Source organism: Nothoprocta perdicaria, unplaced genomic scaffold, assembly GCF_003342845.1.
Source record: "Nothoprocta perdicaria isolate Ctin4 unplaced genomic scaffold, notPer1 scaffold_31, whole genome shotgun sequence".
In the NCBI taxonomy this organism is placed as follows: Eukaryota; Metazoa; Chordata; class Aves; order Tinamiformes; family Tinamidae; genus Nothoprocta; species Nothoprocta perdicaria.
The window spans coordinates 2,117,930-2,135,655 of record NW_020455544.1 but is presented as its reverse complement, the minus strand read 5'-3'; the positions used below and the strand labels follow the sequence as shown (position 1 = coordinate 2,135,655).

General features: G+C 42.3%; 1 protein-coding gene across 3 annotated transcripts in view; it reads left to right on the top strand.

Moving 5' to 3' along the window:
* The first annotated feature begins 509 nt into the window (after window positions 1-509).
* GAB1 (GRB2 associated binding protein 1) overlaps window positions 510-17,726 on the top strand; it is an 85,741-nt gene continuing 68,524 nt past the window's right edge. For 2 of the 3 annotated variants that reach the window (XM_026042596.1, XM_026042595.1), the window contains exon 1: window positions 513-584. In XM_026042596.1, the coding sequence (XP_025898381.1) occupies window positions 513-584 (72 nt within the window). Of the gene's footprint in view, window positions 585-17,726 lie in introns of all 3 variants that reach the window. The other variant, XM_026042597.1, reaches the window with a different exon arrangement.

The following is a 17,726-nucleotide window of genomic DNA, read 5'->3' as shown; positions in this document are numbered from 1 at the left end:
CCGCCGCTGTGAAGGAAAACTGGGCAGGGAAACAGGGGGAGAGGCTCTGGATCCCGACCCCGCCGTTGCCCCCGGCGAGAGGAGGGGAAGCCCACCCCGCTCCCGCCCCGCCGTCGGGACGGTCGCGGAGGCGGCGCCAGCGGCGCGGGGCGGCGGCTGGATCCTGCCCCGGGACGCCGGAGCCGAAGTTGGCGGCGGGGCGGCGGCCACCGCTCCTCGTCGTCTCTCCCGCTGCTGGCGTGAAGGGCGGCGAGAAGGAGGCGGGAGGAAGGCAGGGGGCAGGCTCCCCGCCCGGCCGCGCTCCTTCTTGCGCTCGGCCTCCGCGGCGCCTGTTTGTTTGTGCGTGAGAGGCGAGACACGCGCTGCTCCTCGCCCGCCCCTGCCGTGCCCGCCTCGCCCCGCAGCGCGGGAGGCCGGAGCGAGCGCCGCGCTGCCGCCGCTGCCGCTGCCGCGGGGGAGCGGCACGACCGAGAGCAGCGGGGCGACGAGGGCAGCGCGCCGGCGGCGCAGCCATGAGCGGCGGCGAGGTGGTCTGCTCGGGCTGGCTCCGAAAGTCGCCGCCGGAGAAGAAGTTGAAGCGCTACGTGAGTGCCTGTTCCCACGCGCGCCTTCCCGCCCGTGTCTGCCTTCCCTCCCCCCCCCCCGCGCCCGTCCCGTCCCATCTCGTCCCGTCCTTGCGGCTCCGCGGGCGCTGACAACGCGGAGCGCTCCCGCCGCGGCCGCCTCCCGCGGGACTTGGGTCGCTGTTTTGTTTGCTTCCTTCTGTGTTGGCTTTATTTCCTTTTACTTTATTTTTTATTTTTTTTGAGGGGAAAGAGAGGGGGAAAAAAGAAAGGAGAAAAAAATAAATAATAAACAAAAAAAAAAAAAAAAAGGAAGCCGAGTGGTCAGATCTTTCCCCCTTCGTTTTTACCGTCTTTTTCTGAGAGAGCTGGGAGCGATGGGGGGCGGAGTTTTTTCCCCTCTTCCCTTAGGATCCGGGCTCGGAGATGTATGCATTTTAAATGTAAACACTCGCCGTGCGGGTGCCGAGCCCGGGCCGGTGCCCTCCCCGCACCGTGCCGCGGCGGCCGGAAAGTCGCTGCCGGCCGGGCCGGGGCACCCGGGATCGACCGGGAGCGGGGAAGAGTTTCGAGAATTTTTCCATTTATTTATTTATTTTATAGCAGCCTCCTGTTGCTCAGAAGTCCGTGTTTTCAGGAGGCCGTAGCGGAGCTGACATTTGGGCTGCGGGCAAGGGGAGCTGCTCTGCTGAGAGGGCAGGTTTCGCGAGGGGAACAGCAGCGCCCTTGTGCTCGGCCCAGGCGCTGTCAAGTCACGTAGGAGGCTCGGGGGGATGCCAGGAGCCCTCTGTGCCCAGGCCTTTCCCACTGGCACCGGGTGTTGGGGCCTCTTTTTTTTCTCTCTCCCCTCTTTTTTTTTTTTAATCTTTGTTTAGCAAGTATTTAAATAGAAACAGTTTTTGCCGTTACCAGCTTTTATGAAAGTAGTTAAACAACACAGACGGATCTGCAGAGTGCAGCTCTTACCGTGACCTTGTTATTTTTGTTGGTGGTGATTGGCAGTCATTTTGCAAAGAATAAACTTGGGAGAAGCACACTCTGGTTGTTGTCCGTGGATTTTTGAGTGACGAGGAATTGCCAAATGTGACTCTTCCACCTTTTCTTCTTCCAAAAAAAAGGAGGAGGGGAAGTAGCCCGCTCCCCTGTTCCCAGTGGCAAAAATGCTTTTCATGCTGGGAGTGCGGGATCAGACTTGCAGGGAGAATGTCCTCATGGGCCCAGGGAGGGCTGTATTTCCCTGCCACGTTGAGCAGGGGCTGCTTTTTGCCTGATTTGCTACATGTGCATGTATACATATGGGCTGTACACTCCTAGGCTATCACTGAAGTGTTGAAATTGTGAAGGTAGTAAGTATAAGTAAAATACTTCAGGTTACTTTTTTTTTCAAGTTTGAATTAATTTTCTGTGCACGCTTTAAATTACAAGCAGTTATCATGGTTGTTGATGGAAGATAATATGAACAGGAGCCTGGTGTCCTAAATTGATACCATAAATCAGCTTCTAAATACACTAGCTTGCTTCCCCCCCGCCCCAATGTACTCGCTCCTGTGTTAGCATAACATCCCAGCCCTTAAGAGGAAACCTCTAACTGTGGTGTTGGTTAAGGAGTTCCCAGGTCCGAAGAAGCAATTCCTCTATGTTTGCTTGAAACAGAGGGCTTTTTGAGGATGTGGAGTACCCAAGTGATGGGATGGCATGCTTACATTAGCTCTAGGTTGACTCGGTACCGTTTCTGTATGCACTGTAGGCCATAAGGTCATAAGTTTACATCTTCCACATTGCTGTGGACTGTTATCTGCTTGTACTCTCCTGTGTGGAAGAAAGGGGCTGGTCAAGGGAGGAATTTAAGCAAGATTCCTCCTGCTGGTCTGTAGCACTGATTAGTTGTAGGCTGGAGGTTCACATGAGCTTCCAAGGCATAAAAGTGATCTGGGCATCACGCTTGTGGTTTTTGTCCAAGCAAAAAGTTGTCATACTCACGACAGTGAATTTGCATTGTGTGCACAGTGATTGAAACCTTGGCTTCTACTCTCTCTAATTTTATGTCTTTGGTGAGGCACAGGCAAGCTGTCTTTTTTTTTTTTTTTTTAGCTCTGTTTTATACTGGTGATATTTCAGGAGGCTGCAGCAGAAGAAAAGACAGGAAAGCATTTTCAGTAAAAAACGGCTGTTCTGCAATGCATACTTTTCACATATATATATATGGAAAATTGTAACTTCACGCCCTATTAGTTTTTTGCATGCAAGTGTTGGGGCAAATCCAGGTTACCATCTGGGAAGGGAGATAAAAAGTTTGAAATTGCAGTTAAATATGGTTTCAGTTCCTAGGAAGGGTGAAAAGGAACACTTTGAAGCTAGTGCATAGACATATGTTTCACAGCAACTTTAATTTTTGTTTGAAGCAGTTGGACACAGTATTAAAGCTAGCTTATAGCCATTTGGAGCCTAAAAAGAAAGAGCTGTCCTGGAGGTGGAAAAATCAGATTTGYTTGGATGGATGCCTTAGCACCGTGTATTTCTTTTCCTACCTTAAAAGCAGTCCTATTTTCCTGTCTCATTCATGCATTTTTGGTTTGGAAGTAACTTAAAGCTAACCATTGTCACCTGTTGCTGGTTCCCTGAAGCTGGGAGAAACCAGTATGGGGACTGGTTTATTTGCTGGAATGGGCTGGCTGTTTCCAGCAGCAGATCTGTGAAACCTTGGTGTCAGGTGTGGATCAGAGATCGGGATGTGCGTTTGGGATGGGAGAAGGGAAAGGAAAGTGGAGCTAAATCCTACATAGGTCCCACGTGAGTGCTGTGAGAGAACTGGTTTTTGCACAGGTATAGGGGACTGCTCAGCGTTGCAGCTTCTGTGATCCTCCAAATCGTCTCCTGCTCTCACTTGTTTGGTTGCTGTCAGTTTTGCATATGCTTTCTGCTTTAACCTACTGCCACTAACTCGCATTTTTTCTGCTCTAGTTCTCTCATTTTCAAAGATCTAAACGGAAAACCTCTTCCCCCCCATCAGTCCCTTTAAAAATGGAGAGTAAAACTTGCTTTCATAATTCTCTGCTATATTGCATTTTTTTCTGTGCCAGCAGAAGTAGCTAATWTTCAGTGTGGTAGCCCAGTGTAGAGAATCAGATACTTAAATACAGCTGTCTCCTTGGTGAAGCAAGGGGCAAAAATGTTGAGTGAATGGGAGAGACTCTTTTGAGACATTTCTTATAATTGCTACATTTTTGTTTGCATGGTGGCTAGGGTTAAGTATGACTAATGAATATGCTTAAAGCAAGAATTTGAGTCTTGATGGTTGGTTTATACAGTTGATTCACAGAAATTGTACTGATGTAGGGAGTAGCATTTGGTGTTTTGGTAATTTTAAAGCAAGTGTGGTGTAACTGAGACTGAGCTTTGTGTTGCAGTGGCTTATGTTCTTGAGTGAGAATGTGATACATCTSCATGTTCTTACTGAAATATGCTCAATTTTGTGTAAGTTAAAACTTCATTTAAAAAAAAAATAGAAGCAGGCTATATTGTAGGGGGAGCCACCACCTTTATGGGTAGCTTGGTTCAAGATTTTTCTGCGTATCTGATAGTCTTTCCTGTGCTTAGAGACTCCCAAGACAGTTTTAAAAGTAAATTAGAGCCCTTAATTTTCATCCTTCTCTCTTTACAATAGTGCAAAAATAGAAGGATTTGTTTTTGTAATTGATCACTCRTATAGTTATTTAAAAGTCAAGAGTTTAAAAATGAGAAACTTCTTTTTTTTTCCTACAAAACATTAGGGACACACTGATATAATTCAAAGAAAAACTATGTAGCATTCAACAGCTYATTCTAATGTTGTCCAGTTTAGACAACTGGGATGAGGTAGTGACTAAAACATCAGAGATTATTAAACTGATTACTGAGTTTTGAACTATAGTCTAAGGCAGTACAGGTGCAAAAATAGAAGTATTTTACTATGGGCCTGTATGGCAGTTACTCTTTGACACTAATCACATAGCTCCTATTCTGTCTTGAGTAATATTAAATATGCTAAGATATGTAATGGTATTAAGAAATATTTTATTCRGCAGAATAGCTGTAAACCAGTACAAGCTGAAGTGCCTGACAAAAATCTTCTTTAGGGAAGGCATATATTTGTTAAAACCTTTTTTATTTGCTTACCATGCTGATGGAAGATCACAAAGACAGCTGATTTATACAAAAAAAACAAGATGGCTTTGTTTGTTTAGTGCTATCCCTGTGGAGTGGCCGAGTTAATTCAAGACAGGGGAGCCTAATCTAGTAAAACTGAGGCATCTTAATATTCTGAATATGGTTGTGCTTGTGCTACTCTCAGAGTTGCTGAGGAGCTTACAGGAATTGCACCATGCTTGTGCAGGAGCCTTATGCTACAGAAGAAAGTCGTGAGGTGTGACTTTGGGGGACCTGCACTTTGCAAGCTTGTTCTTTGGGCACTCTGCCTCCTCTTAGCAACACAGGAGCCAGGGTGCAGGTATCTATTACCCTTGCCCCGCGGGCATTTGCAGCCTGCGCTGGCTGCTGTGCTGCGAGAGCCGTTGCTGAGCTGCTTGCGTGCTCTGAATCCTCTCGGCCCAAAGGGCTTCCAGGGGAAAGGCTGGAGAGTCTGTACACAGAACTAGTATGTCTAGTGTGCACATACCGGCAGAAGAGACTCCTCTTGCTTAGTTACTCTGCATCTTATGTGATTCCCATACTGATGTACATAATTTAATGTAAATATTTCTGAGCTTGGGTGATCAGTCTTCTAGTTYTCCAACTCTTTAAATACTTCTGCTCCAGTTAGAGACCTGACTCGCGGAAATGGTCCTGTTCCTCTTTAAGTGAAGATGATCTGTTGGACATATGAAATTATCCAGATATTCATAAATGCTTTTCTTGATATTAAGASTTTTTGTTAACTGTTAGATGGTAACTCTTATTCTGGGGCTAAAATAGCTGAGAGCTGCGTCAATTCCTGCCTTTCAATAACATTGCAGACTGTTCTCGCTTAGGTGCACACCAGGTTATGGATATCCTTTCAGTTTGCTTCTGCCTTTTGGTAGATGTGTTGAGATTTGGTGCAGCTGATTACAATTCAATGAAGAGCTTAACAGGAACAGGGAGAGGAAGTGGAAAAGCAAATGAATGTCTCCAGCTTTTTGGGATGCCGCTTAGCAGCTGCTGCTGCAAATATGTCCGAAGTGCTGCAGTGTTGAATATCCAGTGTGAGCAACATGTGTATTATGCCATCAGAGGAGATCGTGAAATATCATGACTTTAGCTTCCAATTATATACAGATGATCTCAGTTTTGCATGTCTTGTAGTCACCTGTAAGCCAAAAGATGTGGAAGGCAGCTGTGCGAAATAAATGTGAATTGCATATATTGAGAAAAGGAATGTTTTTTTCAGGACATTTTAACTTTAAAAAAATTGTAGGCTTTTACTGTCARAAAGAACACAATTTTGGAAGCCTCAGGGGAGTGCTTCCCTTCTCCCAAACACCTGTAGAGCAGTGCTGTTAATTTTGGTTAACATTCTTTCAGATTGGATATAATCTTGTGCTTTTCAGTCTACTTTTTTTTTTGTATTGAATTTTCTTCTATTTATAAAGATGAAAGTGACAGATGGAAAATGGATTCCAGTATCCTTTTTCTCCTTTTTTTTTTTTTAATTTTATTTCTTTTTTTAATCTTGGAATGATTGCTTGGACACTTCTGTTTCTCCTTTTTTTTCCTACTTTGCTGGTGTGCTTGAAGTCTTTTTTTGGCATGGCTTCTGGGTCAGATGATTACAATCAAATGTAGCCTCTCTCTGCGTAGACCTTAGAACACATTTATTTCTCATTCCTTTTTGTTGATGGCTTTGGCAAAAGCCTTTGTAAAAGTGAAAGGAGAATCAGTAATTCAAAATGCAGTAATCTAAAAAGATGAAAGTAATGTATGTTGGCTCTGATTTGGGTGTCTCTTACACTTAGGTTTTGCTGTCACCTCCTTCTAGTCTAAAAATAGTTTTCAAGAGTGTATATTAGATGAAATAGTTTCTGAAATCAAGGAAAGTGCAAATGACATGCAAATTTTGTTTTAACTTTAAAGCAAATAAACTTTTTTTTTTTTCAATCCATGACAGCTACTTCAGTGTTGTAGTGACACACTTGGTCAGATGTCTTTAAAAGTAACCTTAAAATTTTCCCTGCACCAATGACTAATCGTTTTATTGTCAATATAAACAATTTAATCTGYTGCAATTTAATTGCAGTATTTCATTATGAGAGACAGACCTTATGTCATGCAAATGACTTCAGCAAGGCAGGCAGAAAGATCAGACAGAAAGGAATAGCCTTGTTAAGGCAGGTATGTGCTGTGTGCAGGTGAATATTGTTAGTTCAAAGTTGTTTGTTTTTTTTTGACACTAATGTGGATTCAGTTCCTTATATCTGCAAACAAATTTTTCTAAGCAATTTTTCTTTTTCTGAGGGTGGGATGGGAATTTCTGGTATCTCTAGGTTAAGTACTAAGTTACTCATTTTTAATTCCTGATATATCAATTCTGGATTAGACTATTGCATTTCTCTCTGTTTCTTCTTGGTGATTTTTCTGGCTTATTTACTTCAGTAAAAGTGTTCGTATTTGTACGAATGGTATTAGTTTTGTCGGTATTGTTCTCTGCCATATGCTAGTTGTGTTATTGTGCTTTCTTTTTTTAAACTGACTTTCAATTCAAGATTATGTAGTCTGTTTTTGTGCTTGGGTTCTTGAGGAAAACTTTACTTCTCACGATCAACTCTTGAGGCTTTTGGAACATGCCACATTACTTTTAGTTGAAAAGTTTTTTTTACCTTATGTAGTGTCTGACTATCTTGTTAGTATCCCGAATTATACATTTTTTTTTCTTTTTCCTTTAACTGAGACCTTGTAGATGAAGGGATATATTTAGTGGCATTTTGTATGATGTAACTACTGCTTCGGTGTCAAAATCCCTCCAGATTAACTTTTCCTGAGGACTATCCCTGTGTCATATTTTTTTTGTCCTTTCTACTGGCAAATGGCAATTCATTCAGATACTGACAACATGATAGCTGCCTGGGAACTGGTGGGATAACAACATATGTATGAAGTCAGGTCCTGTGTGTGTAGGTCTCATGTATTATTCGGCATAGCGTYCATGTGTAATAGCATATTTCTGTATAAAAAGTACATCTTGAGAAAGAGCTGGTGCATCTGCCAGGAGAGGTGTGGAATAGTGTGCCAATGTGTTGCTCCCTGACAGCTGAGTTCCAACAACTGAATTAAATGAAAAGATTTTGCTAGTCYGTATTTTAAAGAGAGATTTGTTGGCAGAACACTTCAAGAAGTGATGCTTGATCAACAGCTGTGCTTATTCTTCTCTTGGAATTTCTGGGAAGCTTCGAGCTTTGTCGCATCTGTTTTTACAAGRGAGGAAATTTTTGCATCCTCTCCCACAGAGAGCAAGCTCACGTTAGTTCTCTGGCCAGCACGTTCCTCGGCGGTGCCGCGTGTCGAGCTGTGCGCAGCCCTGGTGGCGATGGCAGCAGGGCCTAGGGATGACCTTGCCTAGCAGCCGAGAAGCGACCGTGTCTCGTCGCGCCTCTTGTGCCCTAGAGCTTTCCAGCAGGCTGTGCTGCTCGTGTGTTGGCTGCCCAGCCGTTTTACAGGAGAGGACGGTGCCAGATAAGCTCTCTGTGGCAATGGAGACGGTGCTGGGACAAACTCGATCCACCTCCCYGCCCTCCCGCGAGCGCAGGCAGCCTTGGGGCAGGGTGATGGCAGATGTGCCTTCCTCAGGGTAAGCCTGCCTCCACCCTGCGAGGAATGCGATGGCTGAGCACGTTCCACTCCTCCTCGCCTCTGCCTGAAAAGAAAAGGAGAGAGGCAAAGCAGGCAGTGGGGAAACAAGCTGCATTTGTCTATTTTTGTATGTTTTCTGGGGCTTGGGTTTAAAAACAAAATAAAGCTGCCATAGGTGCCTGCTGTTGGCAGGAGGAGTTCATGGGATTAGGTTTGGGAAAGCTGTGCAGGAAGCTTTTCAAACGCAGTTAATATCTCTGCCTTTAAATTCCTGCCTTCAAATAGACCTTTGACACAAGCCGTGCATAAGCATGACACTGTGCTGGSAAGAGTAAGGTAAAAGGTAAATAGGTATATGATGCTAGGTGAAAACTAGATTTTTAGCTTTAAGGTTTAGAAAGGAATGTTGCACATCTTAACTTCAAGAAGTGATTGTGAAAAGTGTTTTAGTTTGTCATCTTCCTTTTGTCTGAAGAAACTACTCTGAGTCATGTAATGTACCAGAGAAATGTTCCCCTTTGCACTGAACGTGTGTTTCTGCTGCTCTTTTCTGACACTTGTGTCTCCATGTAGATCTTGAATTGGGATGAGGAGCTGCTCAGAAKGAAGCCATGAGATTTTGGGAGGGGGACAGGAAGGGAAGGATTGCTGCCTTTCAAGGATTTCTTTTTGGAGCAGCTAGTCCTACAGTGTGTGAGCAGTAGTTAGTTATTCTTGACTTAGTCCRAAGTCCGTTTCCAGAAGCTGGTTTACAATTATGCTCCAAAAAAGCATATCAACTTTGGGGACGCTTGGAAGGGCGGTGAAATACCGACAGCAGGTCTGTCCCTTCCCTGCAAATACTAGTGCAGAATTAAAGAATCATACTAGGAAAGACAATAGGGAAAATATGTCTGTTCTTTTTACTGTGATAATATAAAGACAGATAGTGTGTTTTTCTTAYGAAGAGAAAAAAAGGAGAGGCTGCCATAAAAGTCTTGTGCAGTCTTCAGGATGTGAACTGGTAGTTTGTCCTTGCATAGTTTGAAAAGGAGGGGAGAGCAGCAGCAGGAGGGGCATGTMGTGCAGTGAAGTTTAAAGCTGAAGAGGTTTGCTTTTCCCAGAAGAGATTAGGGGACTGCTCTGCCAAGTGATGTCCAAGTCAGGAATGTAGGAGATTCCAGAGGTCTTGGACAGAAAGAATCTCACAGCTGTAGTAATGAACGCTTAGAGACTCGGGGTATGACGAAAGGAGATTTGAAACATGAAGTTCCTTAGCTCATTTCTTCTAATTCACCTGTGATAGTTTGTTGTTGTTGTTTTTGTTTTTTTGCTYGTGTGTTGCAGGTATGAGAAGTAGATTGAGTGTGATCCAGTCTGGTCTTCTCTAGAAAGTATTGGTCTATACAAACTTGATCTGAGTTTTAAGCCACAAACTGATAAAATTTTATCACTATTTCACTTGTTTATAAATCCACAAACTCTTGTGGTGTTACTCATTCAAGAAATGTTTTTTCCTTTCAGTTATACGTTATACTAAGTCATGTCCTTATGGTGGTGTTAGATAAACTTTGCTTTTACAAAATTCTTTCCTGTGAAGTAAATGTGGAAAATAACTTTCTTGGAGCAATAAGTCTATCTTCCTGATCCTTGCTCTCACTAGTGCCTTCCCATGTGCTCTTTCTGCTCAGTTATTGCTGAAACTGTTTGCATCATGCTTTGTAGATAAGATTTGCAGGCTAATGACTTGTTTGTTACTCTGTGTGGAAAAAATGCCCTTAAAGCTCAAGCTGAGGTAATGTCACGTTCTTGGTTATGATCTATCTCRCACACCTGTGTGCACCAAGTTAAATTGCATAAGCTTGTCAGGGCTGTGAAAAATAACTGAGCTATCCTTTATTAAAGATGTGTTAGCACACAGTGACTGCCTCCTGAGTCTATATAAATGTGTTTATTTGAAGATAAACCTATTTTCTCTTTTCTGGAGTTTTGGGGAAGGAAAGAAACTAGGTGGGGGAAGAGATCTGTAAAAGTCAAGAGCAGTTTTCAGGTGACTCATTAGTATAAATTGGGAAACTTCACTTCATCCCAAGGTGTTGTGTGTGTGGTTTTTTTTTTTTTTGTCCTAGGACAAGGACAGTGTTTTCCTGCTATGATCTATGCTTTAATGCTAATTTAATTGCTTTTTCACAATTTTCCTTGACCTGATGGCTCTGATCATATGTGAGTCCCTGCTGCTCCAGGATCAAAAAACAGATTGCAGAAATTTATAGCAAAGAAATCTTTWGCAATTATATAAATGAAACACTATCACCATTAGATAACCATGATCATGTTCTTTAGTGGCATTGAGTTAACATGCAGCCATAACCTGCTGTGTGACTCAAATCTTCTAGTGCACTGCCTTAATTTTGGAAAGGACATGTTTTTAAATTGCAGTAAGTGTGCGCAATTAGCACGAAGGGTATTTCTCTGGCAGGTGCTGCTGAGAGCCGAGCGCAGACCCGTTGGAGGGGAGATACCGCAGCCCCCTTCCCAGTGCCACGTTTCCCTGCRTAACCTCTGTGTACCTGGTGTCTGAGTGAGTGTGCTCCTACCTTCTTCTGCTGCCTGGAAGGAAAGGCAGCTCCTTTTGCACCTTTTTCCCATTTGCTGCTGCTGAAGTGCCAGGAATTTGAGTGGCAGCTACCGTGGAGCTTTTTCTTTGTCCAACGTTGCCTCCTGGTAGGCTCATTGCTGCGCGGATTGGGAAGGGTGGCACAGACACTGGTTCAGATAGGCTGAAGCCCTGTTGGCTTCAAAATGCTCCGTGGCAGCAGCGTGAAACTGGGTTTCACCACTGCTGCTCAGCACTCACCATGGGATGGCTCRGAGGGAAGGAAGGGCGGGTTTCCCGGTGCCTTCTGGAGCCTGCTGCGCTCCTGGGAGCTGCCCCGTGAAAGGGGGCAGGATGGAGCGCTCCTCCTCGAGACCTGTGACTCTGCAACAAAACTGAGTTAGAAAGACCGTAATCTGCCCTTTCCAGCTGGGGGCCTGAGYTTAGCAGATGTTTCTTACTCAATGCTAGGGAGGAAAGTCCCTGGCCAGCCCTAGGAGAAGGGGTGAAAGGTGATGAAACCCTATGGGGCCTGCTCAGACCTTCTCTTCAGCCCTGCGCAAGTGAGAGAGGAGATCCAAAGCTCTTGGCTCTCGTGTCATCCCCTCCTCCTTTTCATCACAGCCATTTTCTGTTTATTTTCCTATTCTTAAATTGCATAATTTAGTCTTTCTTGTCACTTCCTAATGTCTGAATCATAGATAGCTCTTCCTCCCCACAATAGAAAAGTGTTTTACTCCTGGCACCTCCTCCAAAATTATTTATTTTATTTTTTTTTGGTGGGGAGGAGYGGGGAAGTGTCTCTGAGAATGTGCTTGGGAACCTAATTTGCTTGTGTGCAGGTTGGGTGAGCTGCTTTCTGCATATTTCTCTTGTCAACTGAATTCTTTCTTTTTCTCATCAGCTGAAAGAACACATCAGCTCGGAAGATCAAGACAAGCAGGTGAATAGTAGCAGATAATAAAAGCTGTGTATAAGCAATGTGTTAAGCTAATAACAATAGCAACAAGGAGAAGTTACCTCAAGCCGTCCTACTCTTGCTGTTCCCTTTTCCCTGTTCTCTTCCATATCTTGCTGAGATGCCTGGGGTCTGGGGTTAATCTGTTGTTTATGACAAATGTTGTCAGCTCTAACACAAGGACTTTTTGCTTTCCTGTCCCATGTATCATCATTTCACTACTCAGTTCCTGCTAGTAAGATGGGAAGAAGTTGAGAATAAATCAAATATCTTGAAAGCAGGCTACATGAGATTAGAAACCATCAGTGTTATACTGACTTCTTAATTATGCTTTCTTGTAAAAGGGAAGGAGCCTTCTTTTCAAGAGTTAAAGTTTAGATTGACTTTTAAGTGCCTTTCATATTGCAGGGAAAGCATATTCTTCATGTGAATAACTTAAAATTTGATGGATTGTGCCAATAAAGTTAAGCAATAGAATGTTACTTTATCCTAATACCAGTTACAGAGGAGACAGTCGCAGCAGAAACCTTGTGCTGTGACATGCTATAGAAATAGTTCATATTCTAGTTTTTCCTGGATGCTAGTAACATATGCACAGACCTTTTCCTTGCACCATTTGTTCTTATCCAGTGCGTAAAGGAAAGGATGGTTGTCCTCAGGAAATTTGATGAAAGATTTTGGAACAGCTCGCGTATCTTAAGTTTTAAGTAGGATACCCTTGCTGTTGCAGTCTTCTGTTCACTCCGCTCCTCTCCATGTATGAAGGAGTTTGGGCTTCTTTCTATGGTAACGGAGGAGTTTCTGGTTCATATGGTTGGGGTTGGATTTAGTTTTCTCTGTTGTAGTATGAAATTCATTTGCTTGGGGGTGCAATTTGGATAATGAAAAAGGGTAGGGAATTGGGAAGAGATGAGGTGTGATAGAAGACAGTGCTATGTTTATAGTACTAATGTAAAGTGATGGCAACCTGTTTTTTAATAACCCTACAACATGTGGGAACTAAATATACAAGCAATTATATGAAAATGTTTTGGCCCATGCTGATTTTATCCTTTTGTTGTGTACATTTTGGAGACCTTGAAACAGAATAGAACAGATTCAAAAAAAGTGCCRTATTGAATAATAAAGAAGATACAGTGTACAAAGGACACAGAAGTATGGTGTAAGTCTTGCTGAATCAAAAGCAAAAATGTMATGATTGGGTTCTATAATTACTGTTTTGCAGGACATGTTTACCACTGTCTTTCAATTTAGGTTAGTAATATAAAGTATTTAGGGTTGGAAATGAAGATAACATTGACCTAATTTTAATGGAACTCAGTTTTTCAGTCTTCTACTTTAACTTAATGTAGCAGTATTTTCTGCTAATGCTTTATCAGTTTTAGTCAATAAATATCACATTGTATGTAAATGTGCTTCCATTTGAGCTTGAAGTTATTAAATTATTGTTTTGTATTGAGTTCCAGTGATTGTGTTATGATTCTTCCTCTAAGGAGGTGAGTCTTGCCGTCTCAAATGAGAGATTTTTGGGGGTGTGGTTTTTTTTTGATTTTCTTTTTCTTTCCTTTCTAATGAGCCTAAAATAGAGCTCAAATAAAATGCAGTAAAGGATCATGTGATTTAGCAAATAGTTAAGCAGTGTTTCTGCGAGTTGCTTGTTGAATTCCAGCAAGTCTCAATTTCAAATGCAAATATTTCTCTAGGCAATTGAACTACACAGACTTAAGTAGCTTTAAAATACCTTTATAGTGTTATGAAAAGGTCCTGCTAAACTTTATACCAAAACTTGTAACTCTGAGAGTGGACATAAACCAGGAAAACAGTTCAGACTCTAAAGAAATGTACTTTCCCACTAAAGAAATGTACTTTCCCACAAAATAAAATCCAAGGGCATAAGCACCATAACTGTGCAATAAACTCGCTCAACATGATGTCACAGTCTCTGCAACTTTACTGAAGGGGTTGTTGGATTTTGAAATTGGCTGAGGAGTGAATAACAGGTCTCTGAATTGGCTCCGACAACAGCGGATACATGCCTGCATCACTTGGGGAAAGCAGTCATCTCCTTAGAGAATTAAACTATTTCAAAATAGAAGTTGTTGACTTAATGTGTTACTTTTGGCTTTCCACGAAGAAGTAAAGCATCCCACAGTGATTAATTGCTTTTCTGAACAGATCCCGGAGCTACTGGATGTGTAGGTAGAGCTGAATGGAAGCAAGTTCATTGAGGCCATTACAAGTCGTTCCTCTGAATCCTGTTTATTCCTCAGTAGCACTGAAAAGACTTTTCTGTGAAAAAGGGTCTCCAGATGAAAATGTTGTTCTGGGATTACCTTTAGCTACAAGACTAGATTCACAAGCTTGCCCAAGGATGTATTCTGAAGTTTAAGCAAAAACCAAACAACCTTTTTAATGCCTAAATGTCGTCTTTCAGAAAGCTGTTTTAGGTAATTACGCTATGTGATAACAGGGATAGATCCTTGAAGCCTAGCTCAGTTGGGCGTTATTGTAATGTACATAGGCAAAATGAGAGTTGATTCTATTGCAGATCTTCATTTGAAAAAGTAAGTAGTTGCTGAAATTGCTTAAGGGAAAACATGCTGAATGTCCAGCAAGTAGGATAAAAATTATCCRGATAAGTAGATGTTCTAAACATAATAAAACGCAACATATATTTTGCAACTTTAGCCATAGCTTCTTGGTAAGTATATAGTAATTAAAACAATTAAGCAACTTATAAATTAGTGCCAACAGAAGATATGTCTTTGCCTTCCTAGCAGGTAGATCTTCACAGCCATGCCTGTATCCTTTAGGCAAGAGCTTGTATAAATAAACTAGCCTTGTAATGTGCCCAGAAGGTCAACACATCTGCAAGGGGGAGGAGGGAGCAGAATTCGGAGCCAAGAGCCTTCCCAGAAAACTAGCTACTGGTAGAGCTCCATGTTCAGGAGGCCTGGGCTGCTGCCCGTTCCAGTCTTTCCTCGTGACCATTTTAGATGTCTCTGATCTTTTCCAAGCCTGTTCCTTTATCAGTATTTCTTTCATTCTTTGTATCTTTTCCTTTCCATCTTTATTGACTTTAGAAATAATTAAAATTACCAGTTGGAAATTTTGTGTTTGGCCTTGTGACACTATCCCGTGCTACTCTGGTCACTGCTTTAAATGTTTTAGAGCTGTGGGTTTGTGTCGTGGATTTTTTTTCTTTTTCTTTCCCCTTTTCCTTTTTCCCCACTTTATCCTGGGGACCCAGAACTTCTATGTTACCTCATATATTCCTTCCTCTTTGCTTCCTGTGCTCAGTTTCCTTAAGCTTTATATTGGTGATAATATCCTTAGTGTCACTGCTTCTAAATAATGCTGCCTTTTCTCCTAGGAATTATCTTCTATACACTGCTATTGTTTTTGTCACATTTTACTATCAAGGGAGGGGTGTGTGTGTCTGTGTGTGTGTATATTCTCCCTTGGAAAATGCCTTTTTGGTCTTCCTTTTCTATTACTTTGAAATACACTCACATCTTCCTACCCAGTAAGTTTCCTGGCGTAATAGTTTCTAGGAATAAGTAGATGCTGTTGCCCAAATTAGCTGTTTGGTAGGTACACAGGCTTTTTCAGGTAGAGCAGAGTTGTCTCTTTTTATTCTWTTTTTTAWCTCTTTTTACTCTTTGCTAGCTATGTAGTAATGATCAAATAATATATCAAATAAAATATCTATTTTGTTCCTCTTAAATTCATGAATTTCAGATAATTGGATGGTTATATTCAAAGCCTTTGTCACCGCACTGTACTACTGTGAGAAGCTTGTATCAGTTTATCTGCTCCAACAGAGCTGTATTATCTTCTGTCTGTACTACCTGAATTTGAGGTGAACTGATTAAATCCTCTGAACTGATTAAGGTTGGATTATTTTCACCTTTTTTTCTTCATTAAAACTGTTTTCCTTATATTGCATGTATGAAGGACTAGTGCATGCAGTGGCTACCCTCTGTTCACTTAGGTTTTTGGGTGAAAGACTTCTAGCTGTAGAAGATGGATCTCAGTGCTGGACAAGAAAGATGTTTGCATTCAAAGTGCTTGTTATTCTGGCAGGCCTATTTCTATTTATTGTGTTTAATAATGACAGTAAATGATTTGGCAAAATCTTTTATAAATGCACCTAGAGTGAAATAGTTGAAAGAACCATTTCCTCTATCATTCTTAGCTTATACACAGGGATGAAATGGTGAGTTATGTTGTTAGGAGAGATTCTGCTGAGAGATGGTCTTGCCTGTCTCTTTGCTTGGAAAGCACGTAGTAGGCTTTAAAAGCAGCTGGTCTTTGTTAGTGTTGCCTGGGTAGAAYGAGAGGTTCCTTTGTAACTAGGGCTTTGGCTGTATAGAGATCCGTAAATCCAAAATGGCTCAAATTTGCCTGCAGAAACAATTGACAGAACCTGAATGGGAGAGCATGGGAATTATCAGTGCTCTGTTAGGAACTCTGCCAAGATAAGCTGCTGCCTTCTGTATCAGCTGTAAAGTTTCTTTGTGGTCATCCTTCAGTAAAGTCCCAAATAGTGTGCATGACTTGAATTCCATTGAGATATAAAAGCAAACACAAATATGACAGCTGACTCTTGGAAAAAATGCGCTTTTTTTTTTTTTTTAATCTGTGAAGTCAGACTTTCTTTTAATTRATGATCCTATTAATCCAAAGAAAGATCTGAAGCTGGGCTCATTCTGCTTCCCCTCACCTGAAGGGGCCCAGCAGAAGCTCTGCTTGTCTTTCAGTGCTTTCTCCAGCACTTCCCTGGACTGCTGCTCCCTCAGGTCCCCTTCTCCTGCGTTGTGTTGGACAGATTTCACGTGGAGCAGCRAGTTGCCTTGCACTGGAGATGATGAGTACCCAGGCAGCTGCGTTCTCATAGGTCTTAAAAATGGTCTGTAAAGGAAGTGTGATATAATAAAAGTAATGCGTCTGCAAAGAAGGGAATCTCTGTTCCCTTATGCCATGATTCAATCTAAACCTGCTGCGTTGAAAGAGGAAGGTTATATGAGCTAYTTCATCAGGGTTCTGCATGACAGTATAGTTCATGGAATGAAAGGCTGCTGACCAAGTTAAAACTAATGGGTATATATGTGTGATTTGTGCCATGGCACAGAAGGTACTTGGGAGGAGTGGGGGAGAAATAGAGCTGTCTGCATGTGGACATTCAAGTAGCTTGAGAACGATCCAGTAATGTTTGTGTACTCCTGTATTTGTTCCTCTGCACCTCTCTGTGCAAGATATTCCAGAAACAGGGAACAGAAGAAGGTGATGACTTGTTATTTTCTGATCCTGCTAACCTACAGTATACTTAATGGGAATAACTGGAAATGAAGAGGCTACTCAGGTGTAATGAGGTTTAACTAATGTAACCAATGTTTCAACTTGTTCTACTGCATGTTTGCTCTGAGGCTTGTTTACGTATTGTATAAGCCAAACTTGTCTGTCTTGTTGGGTGAGTGTGGTTCCAGTCTGCAGTGCTAAGTGAACGGACTGTAATATCTTACATAGCATTAACAAAATATGCCCCTGTGGTATGACACATTTATGGCATATGAAATCTATATGCTCCTGAGACACACCTCGTAATGGTGACTCCCCCTCCCTCCCCCCCCAATTGTGGGAAATCATACACGTACTCCAAACATGCTATGACTATCAGGTCCTATTAAGGCATCAGAGAGGCGGTGAGAATGGGGAGCTGAGCTTTGAAGGTAAATGTTGAAGAGCGTGTGCTGGATTTTGGGCTTGTTCTGAAATGAGTTGGAAAATGTTTGTATTGATTGAAGCTTTCAAAGAGCTGAGCTCTTAA